Source organism: Zalophus californianus, chromosome 7, assembly GCF_009762305.2.
Source record: "Zalophus californianus isolate mZalCal1 chromosome 7, mZalCal1.pri.v2, whole genome shotgun sequence".
In the NCBI taxonomy this organism is placed as follows: Eukaryota; Metazoa; Chordata; class Mammalia; order Carnivora; family Otariidae; genus Zalophus; species Zalophus californianus.
Window position 1 is genome coordinate 146985376 of NC_045601.1, and position 20843 is coordinate 147006218.

The window sequence follows — 20843 nt, forward strand, 5'->3', positions numbered from 1 at the left end:
TTGTTTCCCACATCAAGTGCTAATTAAGTGGAAAACAATAAATGTGATACCCATCGGACTGATTAAAGACCTATATATATACCACTGAGCCTGGGCGCCTGGGTGGCTCAGTCGGTTAAGCGTCTGCCTTCCGCTCAGGTCAGGATCGCAGGGCCCTGGGGTGGAGCCCTGCATTGGGCTCCCTGCTCAGCGGAGAGCCTGCTTCTCCCTCTGACTGATGCTCCCCCTGCTTGTCTCTCCCTGCCCCCTGTGTCAAATAAATAAATAAAATCTTTTAAAAAATAATAGCACTGAGCCAGGTTGAACTGGGTGAGGGTAAGTGGCCAAGGAAGTGACCTCTACCTGCCATGGTCCTCCCCGCGCTCCCCTACCTCCAGCATTTTGGTCAAGGTGCGCAATCTCCCCTTTGCCTTCATTTTCCTAAGATGCTGTGTGCCTGCGCCTCTCCTCTGGGGGCCCGTGGGTCTCGTCTTGGCTCTAGGTGGTGGCAGTTGGAGGCTGTGAGCTTTAATCAGAGTTAATCCTCTTTTTTTCAAGAGCAAATTAAGATTGGAAATAAGGCAAGGTCCCGGCGCTAGGTAGGACTCGCGGTTGCTACTGGTAGGAGGGCGGGCTGGTGGGGGGCGGGGCTCTCTTCCTTCCTGGCTTCTCGGCTGTGAACTCTTGACCTTGGTGGGTCCGCAGCCTTAGCTGGGCCCCCGGGCAGGGAACGCGGTGGGCTCGAGGAACCCGGCCGGGAGAGTGCGGCTGCCCGGAGCCACCGGCGCTGAGCAGGTGGGCACTGGGCGCCCTGAGTCCCTGTCCTCAGTGCACTGTGGGTGAGTGGGGCCACTGGGTGTTGAGCTTGCGGGGAAGGAGGCAAGTGCAGGGTGTTTGTCCCGCACTCCTAGAGCCTGAAGCGGCAGGCGGGGCATTGCGCTCGTCATCTCGGAGAGGATCCCAACCGCTGGGCCCTGGGGAAAAGCTGGGTGTCAAGGGTGTGTGGCCCGGGGCACCCACTTCTCCGGCCATAATGGGGGCCCCTGGCTGGAGTTGATAAAGAGGGGATCCCAGAAGGGAAGTTTCAGCCGGTCGATGGGAGCACTGCAGCCGCATCCAGTGGGAGTTAATAGTTTTCTGTCTCCTTCCTGCCTGTGGGAGGCTTCACCCCGAAGCGACAAAAGGATCCGATCGCAGGGCTGGGCCTGGCTGGAAAGGGTCCGGGAGGGACTGAGTGGGAGCCGAGGGGCGGAGGGCGAGAGCCTGAGGGCCTTCCCCAGTTGGAGAGCCCGAGGCTCCAGCAGCTGCAGCCTGAGGTGCTGGCGGATCCCACAAAGTCTGGCAGGGGTGTTGGGGCTTTTGGTCCTTCTCAGAATGGCTGTGGGAAGGCGCTGACGGTGGTTTTGGGTCAGAGAGATTGGGTGCTGTGTGAGGACGGGAAGATGGCGACAGGTTCCCTCAGGGCATTTACATTCGGGAAGGGCGGGTCGCCAGGACCGCAGCCTCCTTCGCCTCTGAGGGGTGTGGGTGTAGAAAGTGCTCGGGGACGGTCAGGGGCCAGCCACAGCTGCCAGCAATTCCGACCCCACGGCCTTGCTCAATCCCCAAACCAGACGTCGGGTTGAGGATATGGACAGGGCCTCTTCCCAGCCCCCCAGCAGTGCTGTTTGGAGGACCAGGGGGAACAGTACAGCCTCCTGGGTCCTCGGGCTGCCGGGAAGGGGACCGTCCCCACCTGGCATCTCGTACGACGACTGTGCACAGTCCTGACGGGAAGGGAGGGGGGATAGAGAGGCTGAACCTCACCATGCACATCTGCCTCCCTTTCAGCAATCCAATTCACTCCATCGTCAAATGTCCTTCTTCTGGCTATTTTCAGTTTCACCACCAGTGCAGAAAAAGTGAAAGAAAAAAAGGTCAGTGGGTTTTTATGTCTTTGTTTAAGGGATTGCACCTCAAGAAGGAGAAGTGAAGTGAGAGGCTGCCCGCGGAGGAGGTGGGGGCTGGGCGGGAGCTCCCTGAGCGGCCGGCGTCCCCAGTGTGGGGCTCACCAGAGCCAAGTGTTTGCTGCTGGCTTGTTACCTGTTTAGTCTTTACGAGGATCTTTATGATTCCCTTACAAGGAGTGCATGTGAAAAACCCACAGAATCCCAGTTTTCGGTACTAGATGGGGTCTTAGAGAGTGTCTGCTTTCCCATTTTCTGGCGAGATGCTGTCAGAAGGGTGAGACTTGCACTAGGGGGGGGTTGAGACAGATCCAGGGCACACCCTGTGTGCAGAATTCTGCACGGTTGCCCGAGAGGGTGCTTGAGACACGGGCACCCTGTCCTCAGTGGTACGGTCTAGGCTTTGAACACTAACTCTGCTGTGGACGGAGCTTCTTAGCATCTCTGCACTTTAGATTCCTTGAAATACGGTTGGTAATTATGACCTTCCGGGGCTGCGCTGACACAGAGCTGGGCTTTGATAATTCTCGGTGTTCCCTGACCAGATACGGGACCTGTTGCTGCTCACTCCCCGTCTGGTGATGGGTTTTGTTTCTCTCTGACCTCAGGTTCAGAGAGGTGGGCACTGGCCAGGGGCTGAGGCAGGGCAGACAGAAGGCAGATGTCTTCGTAGCCCCCACACCGGCAGCAGAGCCCCGGTAACCAGTCCCTGAGCCCTGTAGCTGGGCTTTGAGGGACCAGAGGTGTGACTGCAGAACAAAACCAGGAGGAGCAGGTACATTCGTCCCGGGAAGCCATGCCAAACCTCAGGGAGGCCTCTGCACAGCCTCTCCGTCTGCACAGTGACCAGGACACACAGAGCCCCAGGAAGGGGTCCAGTCAGTCCTGGGGCCCAGGCCAGGAGTGGACAAAGCCGGAAGCAGACACCGCGGAAGAGAAGCTGCTCCTGCAGGTGGATGAGGCAGTGCGGTGGGAAGCCGTGGAGAGAGAGTGCTGGTGGGAGGCATGGCTGGAGGTGAGCAGAGCCAGAGGGAGGGCGGGACGCTCCCAGACTGGAGCTGTTTCGTCTGTCCCCCTTCCGTGGTCAGATGGGGTTTCAGACGGTTCCAAGCTGAACAACCCCCCGGACCAGGGGCTGCCAGGCCTTTCTCAGCCCCCGCCTCCACCCCGCCCTGCAGCCCTCCATGGAGTGGCGGCCCTTCTTATGTTATTCAGTGCACACCAAGCCCCCCCTTGTCTTCCTTCCCTTTCTGTCGATTAACATTGCTGGCTCTGTGCCTGTCGGTTCCTATTTCTCCCCTCCTTCCATGGTTTTATTTTTCTCTCGGATTTCTAAACCTTGTGCTTGGATGACTCCCTGAGTGTCTCCTGCTTTTCCAGAAGCCAGTCACCTTTGACGATGTGGCCGTGAATTTCACGCAGGAAGAGTGGGTGTGTCTAGACGCCAGTCAGAGGGTCCTGTACCAAAATGTCATGTCTGAGACATTCAGAAACCTGATGTCTGTGGGTAAGAGGCAAGGGTTCCCTCAGCACGCCCCCTGCCCGGGACCCCGCCCAGGACCCTGGGACACCTGGCTTCCCTGAGTAGGTAGATTAGCTCACAGCTTGCTTTACTGACCCTATACCTTCTATACCTTCCAGGTGTGAAAGATCTAGGTCACTAAGCTCAGGGTAAAAGGACAAGAAATGAAAGCCTGCACGAAGGCAAAGATGATCTTGGAACATGATGATAATTTGAAAATGTACCTATTCAAATGTACCAGTATTTACGGAATTGCTCCTATTATGTGCCAGGAACTTCGTTAGGAGGGTCTCCTCCCTGCACCCAAGTGTCCCAGATTAAGTTCTTAAACCAAGGGTACAGAAGAAGGTAGCCTTGTCCTCCCTGGGTATGAAGGGGCCAAGCCTTGGACCTCAACTCTCTCTCTCCTCCCCAGCCCCAGTCAGAATCTTTCTGTCTAACCCAGATCTGATCATCGAGCTTGAACAGGAGGAAAAACAGTGGAGAGCAGAGCTCCAGCTCCATCCCCCAAATGGAGAAGGCCTCCCTTCAGGTAAGCATGGCAGAGGAGGGCAGCAGGCAGGGGCCCAGGCCATGCCCTGGGAGGGTGGAAGCCTGCCTCCGAGCACCAGGGCCGGGCACGTCCGATTCCAGCCTGCATCCTTCTCACCTGGCCCCACTTGGAGCTGCAAGAGGGCTCGAGACCATGTGCTTACATCCCTTCCAGGAGAACAGGAAGGGGCAGGAGCTTGTGCTGAGCCCAGGTAGAGACTCATGTCTGAGGTAGAGAGGAAGGAGAGATATTTCAGGCCGGGCTGACCACAGGTGCTGGTGTGCACTTCCCATTCTAGCTGGATGATTAACGGCGCCGCCTTTCACTTGGGTGTCCGCGTTTGTACGACCTAAGAGGTCACCCGCAGGGGTCGTGGCAGCGTGAGATACTGAAAATGAGAGGAAATGGAGTTCGAGAAATGTGGGTATAGGCTAAAGTTCTGACCTCCGCTCTTGTTGAAAGATTCCACTTTAAGTGTTGATTCACTTTTAATTTGGAAACCCAGAGGTGCATTCTGCCTGTAGCCTGTGAGGTCCAAGAGTGAGAGAGAGCGTGTCCAGTGGGCGCCTGAGGGAGCCGGGGGGCCGGGGCCTGAGGGGGAGCTGGCGCTGGGTTCTCGTGGGCAGTCCTGTGTCCCTCTTCCTCCCCGGCAGGCGGCAGGACGAAGGCACTTCAGGCTGGGAGGCTGCGAGACCACAAGGGGTCCCTTGCCTGTGGAGGGGCAGGCCCAGCCTCTGCTGCCGCGGGGGCCACGCACAGGGCCGCCGCGCTGCCCGCATCCCAGGCCGGGCCACCCTTCCTGTGCTACCTGTGTGGACGGAGTTTCAGCAAGCGCTCCAACCTGCACAGTCACCAGTTTGTACACAGTCCCCACACGGTGAACAGCTGCGGCCAGTGTGGGAAGTGCTTCCGAAACCCCAGGGACCTCAGCTACCACAGGCGCACACATCTCGGGGAGAGGCCTTTCTGCTGCCCGCTCTGTGACAAGACCTACTGTGACGCGTCGGGGCTGAGCCGTCACCGCCGTGTCCATCTGGGTTACCGGCCCCATTCCTGCCCCTGCTGTGGGAAGGGCTTCCGGGACCGGTCCGAGCTCAGACGCCACCAGAAGACACACCAAAACCAGGAGCTGGTGGCCAGAGGCCAGAAGCACATCGGGAGGATTCCAGGTACTGGATCTCGGGAGCGCACTGACAGGAGCCAGCGGTCCAGCCAGGAGCTGGTGGCTGTGACCCACGCCCTGGTGGCCAGGACCCGGGAACCCACCACTGGAGCCAAGGGTCCTGTGGCTGAGGGCCAGCCACCTATCGACAGGAAGCAGGTGGTCACTGTGAGACGGTGGGCATCAGCCAGTGCAGCCCCGGGGCCTGGGACCAGGACACAGACACCCAACACGAGAGCCCCCTCCCTGGACACCAGGCCCCACTGTCCCCCAGCAAAGCCCTCAAGACTCAAGGTCTTCTCTTGCCCCCATTGCCCTTTGACCTTCAGCAAGAAAGCCTGTCTCTCTAGCCATCAGAAGGCCCACCTCTTGGAGCAGCCCAGCGGCTGCTTCCGCTGTGGCAAGTCCTTTAGTTCATTGTCGGGGCTGGCCAAACACCAGCAGATGCACTGGAGGCAGAAGATCTACCGTTGCCCCGTGTGTGATGTCTGCTTTGGGGACAAGGATGGCCTCATGGGTCACTGGGGGGGCTCCAAAAGCAAGGACCTGTGTCTGGGCAACCTGCAGGCGTGCTGGGCCATCCTGGGCCAATGGCTCGGCTTCTTTCACCATGCCCCCCCTTTGTCAGGGAAGGACATGGATCTGCCCCAGGATCCAGGCTCCCAGGAGAGGGCAGGGAGGGCGGGGAGAAGGCACCGGAAGGGGGAGAGCAAATGAGGCCACAATACACAAAGAGCGGCCTTTCTGACTGAGGTCTTCTTCGGCTTGCTTTTCCTACAGCCTGGCCTGCAGGCTCGGGGGACCGGATGGACCTGCAGGCTCGGGGAAGAGAGGGGAGGGGTGGTGAGGGAAACGCCGAAAGGACAGGCATGAGAGGTGGCACACGGAAACTCGTATTGTTATTAATTAGCACCTGCCTTGTTTCTTTGTGTCTGGTAGACCATCAAGTAGTAATTGTTGAGGAAATCAGTGGCTGCTCTGGTAGGGGACAACACGAGAGGAGGGAAGGGCTCTGGGGGACCCATCCGTGCAGGAGGGGGAGGCCAGTGTGACGCACGCTCCGCTGCCCTCGCCGCTCCGCAGGGCCAGATGGCGCTCCAGCCCGTGGCCTCACCTGCAGCTCACTCAGGGCCAAGGGTTCGCACTCCCCCTGCTCCTTCCCTTCAACGCTCCCCGCCTCTCCGCTCTGCCCCCCAGGATGGACTGCATCGAAGAAACGAATTCACAACAGGGAGGCTGCTGGTCTCAGTCCTGCCTCTGTCACTGTCCAGCACAGGTGTCTCGTCAGAGAGAGGGACACCTGCCTGGCCACGGCCAGAGGCGGCTTCCAGATGGAGCGAGGAGAGAGGACAGATGTGGGTAGCCAAACGGGGAAAAGGAAAGGTAGATGACGAAGAGGACTCGGTCCCATTTGGAATCCAGAGCATTCCTGGAAATGCAGATTGGATGTCCTGGTGGTGAGGAGGCCAGTGAGGGCACACCGCGGGGGATGCCACACCCTGAGGGTCAGTGCTTGGACCAACCAGGCTGTCCTCCACCTTTGCCAAGATGCAGCATCACTCAGAAGGGGTTTCCTAGAGGGAGGAGAAAATAACCTGAAAAATCTGTCAGTACCAAGCCATTAATCCAGGGAGAGGAAAGGCCCACCGGGGGTCCCCTTGCCTCTGCTGCACCTGCCTCAGCAGCTGGTGTTGGAGGTGAGGCCCAGGGCAGCTGCCGGAGGGTCGGGAAGGGACCCCAGCAGAGCACGTTGGAGTGCCCTCTGCCTCCGGGGCCAGGCTCTCTCCAGCTGGACAGCTGCAGCCCCGTCCCCGCCCCCACCCCCCAGGGCTTCTGGTCTCTCCCCTGCCCCCCCTCTTCCTGCCTTCCTAGGGAGAAGAAAACTTACTTAGCTCTTCAAGAAATTGCCCTGGAAAGAAGAAAGCAAGCCGTGACTGGTGGAAGATGACTGGTCCCCTCCCCAGGCATGCCCCCCTTCCCTCCCCCAGCCCCAGGAAGCTCAGCGAGCGGTTCCCCTCCCCGGAGTTGGCCTTGGGGATGGAGGAGGAAGGCCGCCTTGGTGCTCTGGATCTCGGCCCCCCACCGAGAGGCCCTGCCTGCCGCCCCCACTGCACCTGCAAGCCTTCCATGCAGCCATTCATAGCAGATGACCAAGGCGAGCAGGGGTCCGAGCACCGGCACCAGCACAAACAGGGTTATCTTCCAACAGGGCACCCTCAGGAAGTGGGGGTCTGAGCCGTGGCCACAGAGCAAACAGGATTAGCCGGTGTCCCCCACCCCTCCCGCCCTTCTCCATGTATTGTTGAGCCTAACCTGTGGTCCAAGAACACCAGGCTCTTGTGCAGAGTTCAGGGAGCTGTTGAACTCAGATGAGAAAGGCCCTGCATCCTTATTTTCACCAACCTTTAACTGAATTTAGCATTTCTTCCATTAAAAATGGAGGCCACAAACCAGTCATCAGCAGTCCTGTGACTTTATCACCAAAGAAACCACAGATACTTTCATTCCCACTGGAGTTATTGCTGAAATCTCAAAATGCTTGTCAATAGTTTGACAAAGTTATTGGACCTGCTGCTACATTGTTAGTGTGTTTTTGTTATTTAAAGAAACATTTGTTACTATATTACAAATGGGTTTATATTTTGATACCTGTATTTCAACTCAATGGTTTTCTCTGCAATCGTACCTGTTAACGTTTTCTGTGACTGTTTTAAAAACCTTATTCTGGGAAAGGGTCCATTAGGCTTCACCAGAATGTCGAGGAGACTCATGGTACAGAAAGAGGTAACACCTTTGCTACTTGAATCCTACAAAACCAAGACCGTGTTCCTCCCTTCTTGGGTTGCAGAGACTGTGTGTGCATGGTCTGCATGCTGATGTGGTGTCCTAGACACTCGGAGGGAGTGCTCCTCGTTCGGGAAGGGACCCTCTGTGCTCTGCCTTAAGGCATTTTATACTTTGTGCAACATCCATCCCACAAGGATGTGGGCGGCCCTCTGTTGCAGGCATGGTCCTTAGGCACGGGGGAATCTGCAGCGAACAAAAACGACAGGGAGTGTAGTGTTGAAGGGCCAACGTTGTAAAGGGGCCTGGTGTCTCCTCCAGGAAGCCTTCCCTGATCAGTCCTGTAGAGTCACTTGTTCTGTGCTCTTGACGCGTCAGGACTTAGTTCTCCAGTCAATTCATTTCACGTCCCCAACTAGACACCAGGCGTGCATGGGATGCTCTGTGTACCTCCCCTCCGTTAACGTCTGTACAGGGAAACCTTGTGCTTGCTACAGCAGGAGTTAGCCCGTGGGGCTGCTGGTACAGCGCCCGGCACGGAGCAGTGGCACAGGGTACTTGCTACCGTCATCTCACCCGTGACTTCTTCAAGGGAAAGGAAGAAGCAGGAGACCAGCCCCGAGCAAGGGTTTACTCCCCTGGTGACCGGGTCCTGCAGACACCACGCTGACCAGGGAGGACCAGGTCCTGGCACTTACCAAACGTCCGGTGCAGGTTCTCTGAAAGGGAACACACAGGAAGGGACTCAGTGGGGCACTCGGAGGGTTTCCCTTCCCCCCCGGAGCCTCTGTGATTGAATCACTTAAAACTCTAGGGAGTGACACTGCGGAGGAAAGGGAACTGCTCACTCTGCCCCGGCTGGTGGCAGAGAAAGGAGTCTCGCTACAATCCATGCGTGGCTGCTGGGGTCTGAAATACTAGTGAGGTCCTGTCTGAAGCAAGCACAGGGTGCGGGACAGAGGCGGAGATGGTCCAAGAAAATGACCACGGCAGGGATGCCGAGGGACAGAGGGAGGGTGACGAAAACTCACCTATCTCTGCTCGAAGTTTTCCTAAAACAGAAAAAGGCAACACTGTGAGTTCCAGCCCTGGCCTGAGGTGGGGCCCTTCCCACACCCCGCGCCGGGGCCTCGGCGCAGGCGGCTTCTCTGCCGCCCAGGACTGCCCGCAGGAGGTGGATGGGAGAGCCCGGGTTCGCAGCTCTCTCCCCGGCCGGGGGCGGCATGAAATACTGGAGTCCAGTGCGGGGACAGCAACGGCCCCAAACAGCCTCGGGTGTCCTCACCTCCCGTAGCGGCTCTTCGCCTTGGGCTCGCAGGTCTTTGTCGTCGACCCCCCCCCGCCCCCCGCTGGGCTGTCACTTTGAAAATCTAAAGCCACTAACGTCCGAATGCGGAAGGAGACAGGCTCCCAAGTAGACGCTGCATCACAATATCCCTTCCCAGACGGGAGGGAGGCAGGTCCGCCCGCAAGACAAGGTCCATCAGCCCTACGCTGGATTCAAACCTGGGCGGCCAGACACCATCACACGTCCCTTCTGCTCGGCCGTGGGAACTGACAGCCTTTTTCACGTGGGGGGAGAAGGGCACCAAGTACCCGGGATGAGTTCAAGGGAAGAGAGAGGACCCACCCTTACGGCCTCGCACACCCCAGCCCTCCCTGCAGCTTTATGCTCTCAGGACCCGGCGGGGGGAGAAGAATCCCAGGGCCCGTGAGATCTGGCTCAGGGAGAAGGCGCAGGGTGGATGCTCTGGGCACAGAAGAGGAGTTTCACTGATAGCTAAGGCCGGGTCCTCCGTGTTGAGCGGAAAACAAGAAGGAAACAGGTTTCCAACGCTGACGATGCGGTGGGGACTTTTGCTCAGGGTCGTTATTTTAAACCTCCAGTAGGCGTCGACCTGTCGGACTCGGAGGCTCACTCTCCCTCGGCACGAAGCTGCCAGGTGTGGTCCAGAGACCACGGGGGTCAGGCCCATGCCCTGCCACTGACAGTGTGTCGCTCCCATAACTGCTGAACCACCCCAGGCCTCGGGTGCCTCCTCTGTAAAATGGGGCTGTTGGAGGTCGGCCCTACCTCACAGGGAAATGCAAGCAGCCGTTACAGAAATGGAAGCATTTGGTAAGACGTCAGATTGTCATTCTGCAGTTTTGAACCCAGAAGTCACTCAAAATTAAACATTAGGCAACAAGCTCCCAGAGGCCAGGGTATTTCAGGGAAGGGGCCCAGCAGCCTGTACCTCTCAGTCTGTGCTGCAGGCAGAGGTAGACGAGGCCAACGGTGATCTGCAGAAGCAGCACAGGGAGGGCCGCGATGAGAACCAGCACTCCGGGGCTGATCCAGTAGAAGGGGTCTGAAAGGCAGAGCGGGTCGGATCTCTCCGCGCGGGGCCTGGGGCTGCACCGACTGGAAGAGGGCACAGCTTGAAGGAAAAGTGGGTCTGTTTCTGGGAAGGGCTCGCGGGTTTCCAGGCTCCGTGTGAGGCCCGTCTTCCAGAGCTTTGGGAACCAGCCAAGAGACTTAGATCTGCTGCTCCCGGGGCACGGGGAAGGGCTGCACGGGGAGGGTGACGAGACTGGACGAGGGAGGCCAGTGCACAGCCCACGGTCGCGAGGAGAGCACAGCACGGCCTGAGCCTGAACAAGGACGGGATGGGGTTAGGGCGGCAGGTCTGTGGAGTTAGAGGGGAAACCATGCAGTTATTTTTAGTAATCTTTGAACTGAAATTTAGCATTTCTTTCCATTAGCACGTCTGTGGGCAACAGTACCATGAGCAGAACCGTGACTTCGTCATCAGTAAAACCACAGAAATTTTCATATCGCATTAGAGTTGTCACAAAACCCTCAAAATATCACTTACGTTCATCACTAAATATCAGGGCCACTCCATATCTTGTAACATCTTGATAGCTGTGTTTCAGTAAAATGTGTTTTATTTAATGCATTTAAAACAACCATCTGCGGAGCCTGGGGGGCTCAGTCGGTTAAGCGACTGCCTTCGGCTCAGGTCATGATCCCAGGGTCCTGGGATGGAGCCTCCATATGGGCTCCCTGCTCAGTGGGAAGCCTGCTTCTCCCTCGGACCCTCCCCCCTCTCATGCTCTCTCTCTTTCTCTATCTCATTCTCTCTCTCAAATAAATAAATAAATAAAATCTTTAAAAAAAATAAAATAAAAAATAAAACATCCATCTGGGAAGGGTAAAAAAAAAAAAGGGCGGGGGAGGCGCGGCTGGCTCCATCAGTAGAGCACGCGACTCTCGATCTTGGGGTTGTGAGTTCGAGCCCCACACTGGGCACAGAATTTACTTTAAAAAAAAGAGAGCAGAGGGATCCGTCGACTTCACCAGTCCAGTTAAGAACCCCTCTTGTGGAGGTTCTGAGACAGTGGGGAACATAGGTTTTGATGACTGAGGGGGTGTGGAGTGCACCACCGATGGGGGTGGCCTTCGGCTCTGGCTCCCACCTAGAACTTGCCATTCTAGAACCTTGTTCGTCAGCGCCCCAGAGCTCTGCCTGTCTAACCTCAGTGTGCCCGGCTGGACTCGGCCCTTGTTCTCTCCTCTCGTGGGGCTAGAGATGACAACGGCCATCAAGGGCAGGGACTAACTGACAGCAAGCAACTGGTCCGGGAGGGTTTCTTAGGTACAAACAAAGTCCTTCAAGCTGCAGATTAAGGATCCTGTCTATTATATTCCCCAGAAGAAAATGTAGCCAATTCTACTTTCCAAGTTCTTATCAGAAATTCCCTGCAGTTGGGAGGCCTGGGGGGGCTCAGTTGGTGAAGCGTCTGCCTTCCGCTCAGGTCATGATCCCGGGGTCCAGGGATTGAGTCCCGCATCAGGCTCCCCGCTTAGTAGGGAGCTTGCTTCTCCCTCTGCGTGTGCTCTCTCTCTCTGACAAATAAATAAATAAAATCTTAAAAAAAAAAAGTTCCCTGCAGCAATGTGATTTAGCAGGTATAGACTTCCATTTTTTGCACACTTTTATACCTTCACAAAGTACTAGAATCACAAAAAACAGAAAAGAAGGAGCCATTAGGGGCCTTCTCATGGAACAGGAGTATACAGCATCACCTATGAATGCTTGGAAAAATAAATTAAACCTGAATCTGATTGTGTACTTCTCTCTCCGTTTACAAGAAATACAAGTATGGGGCACCGTGCTGAACAGAATGGGAATGAAATCAGCAAAGTCTAGGCCACGGGAAACTCCACAGGGCAAACACCAAGGTGTGGATCTTGCGTAGATTTGACTCAGACTAAACAACTGTAAAAATACATTCGTGAAACAATCAGGGGGATTTGAACACAGAGAGGATATTGAGGACATTAAGGCATTTTTGTTAATTTTAAAAGATAGGATAACAGTATTGTGGTTATGTTTGGGTTTTTTTTTTAAGAGTTCTTACATTGTGAGCGATACATTCTTCTTTGTTTTCCAAGCAAACTCGACCCCCAGTGGGGGGCTGGAAGTCATGACCTTGAGATCAACAGTCACGTGCTCCACGGACTGAGCCAGCCAGGTGCCCCTGAGTGACACATTCTTGCGCATTTAGCGAGGGAATGATAATAGGACCTAGGATTTGCCCCAGTAATTCGGTGGGGGTGGGTGGAGATGAGCGGGTCAGGTGACGGGTCAGGTGAAGCAGGCTGTCCATCAGTCGTTTGTCCGTCCGCCTGGGTGATTGCTGCAGAAAGGTGGTGGGTCCCTGGAGGTGGTGGGTCCCTGGAGGCTCATTGTCATAGTCTCTCTGCTTCTGTGATGGTTTTAAGTTTCATAATGAAGTGTTTAAAGAAAGGATTAGAGACAACAGGTAGTAAAATCACAAAAATGCAAGAAAAAAATAAAGTTGGAAAGAAAGATAAAAGACTCTTCAGAGAAGAAGGGGAGGTATTTATCTGCTATAACACAGTCACTGCATTTCAGTCCTCGATTCGGCTGAGATTCCTGCTCCCCAGGCGAGGTGGGCGGTCCCTGTTTACTTGTAAAACACTTTTTTTTAGACTCAGGCATGCAGACTCTGAGATGGGAGGAAAGGGGTAGGAATGTTGAAAATCTACCCAAAGAAAAACATCGTCCCCTGAGGCAGTTTCTTTTCTTTCTTTTCTTTCTTTTCTTTTTTCTTTCCCTTTCTTTCTTTCTTTCTTTCTTCTTTCTTTCTTTCTTTCTTTCTTTCTTTCTTTCTTTCTTTCTTTCTTTTTCTTTCTTTCTTCTTTCTTTTTCTTTCTTTCTTTCTTTTTCTTTCTTTCTTTCTTCTTTCTTTCTCTCCTTCTTTCTTTCTCTTTCTTCTTTCTCTTTCTTCCTTTCTTTCTCTTTCTTTCTTTCTCTTCTTTCTTTTTTTTTTCTTTCTCTCTCCCTCTCTCTCTCTTCTCTCTCCCCCCCTCTCCCTCTCCCTCTCTCTTTCTTTCTTTCTCTTCCTTCCTTCCTCCCTCACTTCGTTCTTGTCTTTGGGGGTGGGGGCTGTGCTGGGGGGAGGCTGACATGGCACAGGAAGGCGGAAAAGCTGCACACCGGTGGTCCTCAGGATCACACGTCCCTGCAGGTACAACCCCCCAGTAGGACCAGCTGTGTGCACAACAGTCTGTGGCACACAAAGCCATTTTCATATCCCGGACACCCTCCACCAGAAACAGGGCTTTGTTATCACGCACACAATGCCATCTTCTGGCCGCGACACACAGAAGCGATGGATTGTCTGACGAGCAGGTGCGGAGGAGGGAAAGGGCCCTGAGACACTGTCCTTCAGCCGACAGCAGGCAACGGTAAGGCTCCCTCTCCCACCCTTCACACATCTTAACCAGCCTGTGAGAGGACCAAAAACCAAATGCCAAAATCCCCATCATACAAAAGGCACCAAAAGGGGGAATTCGGAAGGTGGCATCTTTCTTTCACACATTTGCTCCATTTGTGTATTTACTTGGACCACGTTTGCCAGGAATGCATTTTTCAGTGATGTTCCTTGACTAATAAAACACCACAAACACATCCACTGAGGAATCCACTGTAGTGGGATTTGGTCATTTTGACTCCTTAGGAATCGTGCCTTTGTTTGTGACAAATGAGGGGACATTCCAAAGCCAAACGTGGAAGGAAGAAAGTCCACGTTGACACTGGAATTAGCCTTCAGGTTATTCACATCCCCTTCTAGTGGCAAAGAGCAATCAGAAATGGATTATTTGGGGTTGTGCTGCTTCTATTTCTCAGCTTTTTTACTTTGGTTTTTCTTTATTTTATTAAAATTTTTTTTCGTTTATGATTTCTCTGTATGTACTCACAAATGTACTTATTATCAGCTCTTTTCTATTAACACATACACAGGGCCCTATGGATAATTCCGGTGTCTCCTCTGCCTGGATCACTCCCCGTCCTCCCCCAAAGTGGACCACAGTCACTGAACTGTCTTATGGGACCCTTTCATATTTTACTGCGGTAGCTCTGCATGTACACCTGCATCCAGGAACATGAAGTCCCGTGCTTGCTCCCTGCGTCCAACAGCCCCTCAAGCAGTGCCCCCCAGCTGTGGGGCACAGCCCTAAGACAACCTGTCAGGGTCTGGGCAACAGTGCGGATTCCATCATTTCCCTGCTCCTGGCTCTGGCTTTGATCCAGCTTCTTCCCCACCCGGACAGCCGGACACAGGAGTGGGATGTTTGGGCTGCAGGGTCGCATCTCCAAGGAGGGAGTGATGAAAGTCCTACAGGGAGGTCTTGCCCCTGCAGATACTCACCTTCCACTCTCAGTTCCATTGCCGCCTCCTCCTGGTAGGAATGATCCCGGAAGAAGCAGGTGAAACCTCCTTCATCTGAGAACCTCACATTCCGGATCCTGAGGGTCACCTTCCCCTCGCCCATGGTTTCTTTCAGCAGCTCGGTCCGCCCCCGATATTCGGGCGCCTGCTCTGCGTCTTGGTCCTTGCCATTTCGGTAGAGATGGACCACCCTGGAGAAGGGGGGCCGGTACCAGCCCACCTCCATGCCTGTGGCATTCTTCCCAGGATAGATGCGACACGGCAGTTCTGCTTCATCCCCCACCAGCGCCCGGATGGGGTGGGCTGGTCCTATGACTCTGAACTGTCCTGTCCAAGACACCAAAGAAAAGAAAGCGAGTCACAGGACCTCGACACACAAGCATGTCCCAGGAAGGGCTGCTTCCTAACAGTGAAGGAAAGAAGACACTGATTTTTACATGGAGTTCTGGAACCAGAGAAGAGAGATCCCCAGTTGTAGAGGCGCCGTGAGTGTCCTGGATGGGAGGAATGTTCTAGCATGTGGTCACTCAGCAGGGCTGCTCGCCCTTCTGCCTTCTGTATCCATCTCTGACTCCGCAGCCCAGCCTTTAGGTCCCATCGTGGGATGTGGTCTGGCATCTTGCAGTTTAATTCTTGGGATGGGGGCCCCCTGTCTGAACCCAACCAAGCTGCTCCCTACTTTCCCCTGGTGGGTTTGCTTTGGCCCTTGTTCACACCCTGTTCTGAGGAGGGGAGCCCTTTGAGCACACCCATGTTTTGGACAGATAACATGCAAGACAAGCTGAGGATGAACTGAAGCAGGTGAACCCAGGGAAACTGGCCTTTCTGTCGTCAGGGTCTCCCCAGGGCGGAAATAAAGATAACTCTTACCTGCAGAGCTGCAAGGCAGCTGGAGGAGGAGGAGGAGGGAGGGAAGGCAGCTGGGCCAAGAGGGCCTCAATAAACTAGCCATCTCCACTGCGACTGGGGACAGAGCAGCCCTGCAGCAGCGTCAGGCCAAGCGGGGGCCGAGGGCTGCATGTGCCTTACCTCTGACAAAGCCCGAGGGGAGGATCTGGGAGGGCAGCCTCCTGCAGGCTGTGCTCCCGAGAACGGCCGGGTCATCCCTGCCAGGCACTTACACAAAAGGGCTACTGACCCAGGGGACGACCAGGGTTTGCCATCCCCACCCCCTCAGAGCTGCGGAGCGGAGGCTGCCTGGTACTGCCTGCCCCCGCCAGCCGCTCCGGGCAGCCCAGCATTCCTGGGGCTTCTGGGGGTGAGCACTCCCCGGGCCTCGGGAAAGGCTGTCGTGTGGTCTGTGAGGTTCCTTCGACCCCTCTCTTCCCGCTGTCCGCCAAGGGGGGCAGTTACTGTGGGTTTTAGAAAAGGGAAGGCAGGCATTCTCCCAGACCTCGCACTTCCCTCTCTGGTGCACGGCCAGACTCCCTTCCTTATGTTCAGACACGTGCTGGATCGCTTGGGCGTCGTCAGCTTCCCCTTGCCAGAGAATACGTTTGGGAAAAAGGCAGGAGCTAAGCACCGCTTGTGCTCAGAGAGGCCAACATGGAGGAGGGAGGTTCATGGAGGTCAGTGGCCGGTGGGCAGCACGGCCGTCAGGGTGCTTCTCCCAGCCTTGGCGTCAGGCTCTGACTTCCTCACTGTCACAGGGACAAGTGAGACCTGGAATGGAAATAGGACCTTTTCCCTGCCCTCAGACTCAGCAGATCCCTGAAGAGTAAGACCAGTAGCATCACCGATGGGGAGAACAAAGGCAAAGGGAAAAAAAGTTAAACTTTCTTACTACCTACAGCCCACTGACAAGTCCTTGAACCAGGCAGAGAGACCTTCTTCTGGGAGCTCAGCTGCCTGGATGTTAATACCCTGCTGAGGGCAAAAGGCAAAGCCATAGCTTAACACCATCCCACCCCGGGATCCTGTAGGTCTACCCTAACACATAAAAATTGGGTTGGAAATTTCCTTTATCTCTAACCCCCCAATATACATGTTGGCCATCATCCCCCAAGCAGATGACCCCTGGTATACATCTGAAGGGTCTCACGACTCAGGTTTTATTAGATGGTAATAAATGACCTTTTCCCAACAACAGCTACCCCCCTCAAGGTCCTGGAAACCTTTCTCCCAAATTCCTTAGAGACTTACACTCCCCCCTAACGCCCTCCCAACTTGAGAGTATGTAATGGGCCCCTTCTCATGACCCCAGCTCAGCTCCTTCTGCCCACGGGTCCTGTCCCCTGCTTTAATAAAATCACCCTTTTGCACCAAGGACATCTCAAGAATTCTTTCTGGCTGTTTGCTCTTGAACCCCAACATTTTCACATCGATCACCAAATTTGAAAAAATATATCTGCCAATCTTAAAGCAAGGCTGTCTCACAAATAAAAAAAAAGGGGGGTCAGGAAGGAGAGTTTAAAGCCAGGTTGTCCAACACAGTAATCACTAGCCACAGTGGTTATTCAAATTAAAATTAAGTAAAATTTAAAGTTCAGTTCCTTGATTCACCAGCCGTGTTTCAAGTGCTCAGCAGCACATGCAGCTAGTGGTTAACACACAGGATGACACCGATGTAGACCATTTTCATCATCACAAAAAGTTACATTGGGCAGCACTGTTTAAGGGCTAGGACCTCGACTGGGGTGTACAATTTCTGCTTTTGTCCGAGATGAGCCCAAGGAGCTGGAGAACAGACTGGTCAGCTGAGCCTGGAGTGTCTCGTTCTTCCTTCCTGCAAAGGCAGCTGGAGTTGGGCACATGCAGGCTGGCCTGGAGCTGTGAGGGTCGTCCGGGTCGGGAAGGGTCAATCAGGTGGGGGGGCAGGCTCTGTGCTTGCCTGACTGTCTCCCCAGGGGGGAGTCTTTCCTTCCAGAACCTGAAATATCCTGCAATGTTCTTCCTCCATGATGCACATGCAGCGGGGAGAGTTATGCACAAGATACTTGCCTGGGCGGGGCTTGAAATCATCCGGCACCGTGTGGTTGCCAAAGCTGGATGGGAGATCAGGTGGGGTGCAGGGCTGGGAGAGCAGACAGTCAAGAGCTGGCCAATCAGGGGCACCTGGGAGGCTCAGTCGGTTAAGGGGTTGCCTTCGGCTCAGGCCATGATCCCCGGGTCCTGGAATCGAGTCCAGCATCGGGCTCCCTGCTCAGCAGAGAGTCTGCTTCTTCCTCTCCCTCTGCTGCTCCCCCTGCTTGCGCACGCTCTCTCTCTCTCTGCTGAATAAATAAATAAAATCTTCAAAAATGTTAGCCAATCAAAGCCATTCTGGAGAAATCGCAGCGTCTCTGAAAACTAACGAACAAACACCAAAGAAACACCTTACTAAATGCTTCCCTATGGCGCTGTCCTAAGCGATTTGCTTGTATTAATTCATTTAATCCTTACAACAATAAAACAAATGTTAAAGTATTACCATTCTTATTTTACAGATGAGGAAACCGAAGCACAAGAATTAAGTAACGTACTCCAGGTCACACCACCGCGGAGTGGCAGGGTGGAATCTGAGCCAGGTTTTCTCTCCCCAGACACTGGCACTTGACCAGTGTAGTCCCCTCCTCGGACTCACCTTCAGGTCCTCTTCCGCCTCAGGTCTCTGGAAAGCGGGTGGACCCTGGAGCTGGGGGAGCTGTCCCAAGGATGACGGGATCTCTGTGCAAAGGTGATGTGAACAAGAGGAGGGGGCCGCCAAGAAAAAGAATCCAGTAGCGTCACCACTTACCGAAATCCGGGTGTAGGAGTGTCAGGGTTTTGCTGGGTGTGGAGATGAGGTACAGGAGTAGATGTGGTGAGCTGTCCTGCCTTGATCAGAGCTGGGCATTTCCCTCAGTGCTTAAGTGTTACTTTAACTGACTTTGTGCAGCATATGTTCCGTGATTTCATTGGCATCCCTGGGTTGTTCTTGTGTGTATTTCTCTCCTCAGTGAGTTCCATTTTATCTGCTCTTCTCACCATGTGTGATCGCAGCCTGGGGACACGGTCATGCCGGCAGAATGGCATACCGTACGCAACAACTGTGGAACCACTCCGGAAGAGGTAGCTTACTCAGGTGGTAATGCAGGGAGAGTGCTGTGTAAGCTCTCCCAGACACGGTGTTCAATACGTGTCTTACACAAAGGACGACAGACCCAATGTTCTGCTTCTTGTGTTCACTTAACAAGGCGTCATTCCACAGGAACACATAATTTAGCTCTCTTCCGCTTCCAAAAATTAATTCTTTTTTTAAAAAAAGATTTTATTTATTTATTTGACGGAGAGAAAGATAGCCAGAGAGGGAACATAAGCTGGGAGAGGGAGAAGCAGGCTCCTCGCCGAGCAGGGAGCCCGATGCGGGGCTCCATCCCAGGACCCTGGGACCATGACCTGAGCCGAAGGCAGACGCTTAACAACTGAGCCACCCAGTCGCCCCAACTTAATTCTTGTTTATTTCATCATTCATATGCTTTTGTTTCAAAATCTAAAAGGTATAAAATAATGTTCCTTGAAAACCTCCCTCCCAGCCACCCGGAGCTGACATATTTCTCTGAATCCTTTCACATATGTGTCACTGAAGGAGACTCCAGGAGAAATCACTCCCCTCACCTTGCATTTTTAAAAACATAAATGGTAATTTTTTTAAAAGTAAACCCTACTCTCAACATGGGGCTCAAATTCACAATTCCAAGATCAAGAGTCGCATGCTCTACCCACTGAGCCACCAGGTGCCCCATAGTAATAATTTATCTTAGTGTCCTTTTCATATTAGTTCCTAAAGAACATACCCATTATTTTTATACAGCTACACAGTATTTTATTGCATGAATGTATCAAACTTACTTAACTAGTTTCCAAGAACATTTAGGTTGTTTCAATTTTTTAAGTGTCTATTTTACTGGCTTAAATAAAAATGTATTTAATTAATTTAATTAATAAATATTTCATAGGAAATCTTATGTGTTAAGCTTTGTATTAGGTGCTGATAAAAGTTTCAGGAACACAGATAGGATTTTGCCTTCCTGTAAATTATATCCTATTACATTACAGCTAGATACATTTTTTAAAAAAGATTTTATTTATTTGAGAGAGAGAGAGAAAGCAGAAGCGGGGTGGGGGGCAGGAGTGGAGGGAGAGAGAGAGAGAAGCAGAACCCTCACTGAGCAGGGAGTCCCCCCACTTGCCCTGCAGGGCTCGATACCAGGACCCTGAAATCATGACCTGAGCCAAAGAGCTATATTCTAGTTCTATGTCACCTAAGGGCACAAGTCATGGAGTATCAGGCCACCGTTTTCATATAATGAAATGCTCTTACATATAATTTGCTAATGAATATTGGTCTGCTAGGGCCAGCTACATAGAGTGAGGGACCCTGTACCAAGTGAAACTATGAGTCCCCTTGTCCAAATAGCAAGAAACAAGCCTTTCCTTTCTTGTGTGCTCACTCTTGATCTGTTTTGGTGTCATGTTGTTGGTTTTGCTATTTAATGTCACATTCCTTCAGGGACACAGATACCTGAGGCCCTGAGCCAGGCTTGTCTAGACAGGTGTTTATGCCTGACCCTTCCTTTCCCCTTTGCCCTGCCTCCTGGGAAAACACTGTACAGAGAGAGGGTGGCGGTGTCTTCTTGGGGGGGGGGGGTGGTGGTGGTGGTGTGGGAAGCAGCTGAAAACCAGTCCTGCAGATGCTGGGAGGCATGAACAGCAAGACCAAGCTTGAGCATGGGCTCCAAGCTCCTGGTGCAATCTCTTTGGACTTCACTTACAAAACACACATTGAAAGAAGAGATGGCTAAGAATTTCAAGGTGATGACACAGAGCATGAGATGCCAGTGCATGGCCCCTCCTCCTCCAAACCATGGGGCAGTGTGAGTGTTCTGGCCGCTTGCCCATGAGGTTCACTGCCTTCCACATGAGTGGAGTTGCTAGTTCAAGAAGCATGTGCATTGTCATTTTAATAAGCACTGATGAATTGCCCTGCACCAAGGTGTATCCTTTGTTCCAGTGTAGGAGGGCGTTGCCGAGAATTACGGGTGTGACTCCCCGTGAGCTGTGATCCCACACAGTGAGCACTCTGTGCTGTGTTAATGCTCACCCGCACTGATTTTTTCTTCTGGGACTGCCTCTAGTGCTGTAAATATCAAGAGGAATGTGACATTTCCTTTTCCACTTTTGTGGCTCTATTTCCATGCATTTGTGTTTAAG

The 20843-nt window shown here is 53.6% G+C and overlaps 2 protein-coding genes across 4 annotated transcripts; one reads left to right on the forward strand and one right to left on the reverse strand.

Annotated features, from left to right (window-relative positions):
• The first annotated feature begins 761 nt into the window (after positions 1 to 761).
• On the forward strand, positions 762 to 5891 carry ZFP57 (ZFP57 zinc finger protein). Its single transcript, XM_027603351.1, has 6 exons — positions 762 to 818; positions 1810 to 1895; positions 2534 to 2940; positions 3306 to 3432; positions 3893 to 3979; positions 4633 to 5891. Exons 3-6 carry the CDS (start codon positions 2722 to 2724, stop codon positions 5856 to 5858), a joined length of 1659 nt encoding a protein of 552 aa, XP_027459152.1. The 5' UTR covers positions 762 to 818; positions 1810 to 1895; positions 2534 to 2721; the 3' UTR covers positions 5859 to 5891.
• Positions 5892 to 6003: 112 nt separating this feature from the next.
• MOG (myelin oligodendrocyte glycoprotein) lies at positions 6004 to 15778 on the reverse strand. 3 transcript variants are annotated; one of them, XM_027603347.2, is made up of 8 exons: positions 15543 to 15778; positions 14652 to 14999; positions 10163 to 10276; positions 8957 to 8977; positions 8624 to 8644; positions 7256 to 7372; positions 7030 to 7050; positions 6005 to 6715 (listed from the first exon to the last, which is right to left on the reverse strand). In XM_027603347.2, the coding sequence occupies exons 1-8, from the start codon at positions 15622 to 15624 to the stop codon at positions 6702 to 6704; spliced, it is 738 nt and encodes a 245-aa protein (XP_027459148.2). In that variant the 5' UTR covers positions 15625 to 15778; the 3' UTR covers positions 6005 to 6701. The 3 variants fall into 3 exon arrangements, 2 of the variants coding, with proteins under 2 accessions (XP_027459147.2, XP_027459148.2); XM_027603346.2 differs by lacking the exon at positions 7256 to 7372 and having other exon boundaries at positions 6004 to 6715; XR_003521639.2 differs by lacking the exon at positions 6005 to 6715 and having other exon boundaries at positions 7026 to 7050; positions 7256 to 8171.
• Between the last annotated feature and the right edge of the window lie 5065 nt (positions 15779 to 20843).

Bases quoted from the DNA above. Each gene is read 5' to 3' on its own strand.
- MOG (XM_027603347.2), bottom strand. From the start codon at position 15,624: ATGGCTAGTTTATTGAGGCCCTCTTGGCCCAGCTGCCTTCCCTCCCTC. The intron at 15,000-15,542 runs GTAAGAGTTATC...TGTCTTGGACAG, and splicing joins GCTGCCTTGCAGCTCTGCAG to GACAGTTCAGAGTCATAGGA. The intron at 7,373-8,623 runs GTAAGTGCCAGG...GCCACGGCTCAG, and splicing joins GAACCTGCACCGGACGTTTG to ACCCCCACTTCCTGAGGGTG.
- ZFP57 (XM_027603351.1), top strand. From the start codon at position 2,722: ATGCCAAACCTCAGGGAGGCCTCTGCACAGCCTCTCCGTCTGCACAGT. The intron at 3,433-3,892 runs GTAAGAGGCAAG...TGTCTAACCCAG, and splicing joins CAGAAACCTGATGTCTGTGG to ATCTGATCATCGAGCTTGAA. The intron at 3,980-4,632 runs GTAAGCATGGCA...CCTCCCCGGCAG, and splicing joins TGGAGAAGGCCTCCCTTCAG to GCGGCAGGACGAAGGCACTT.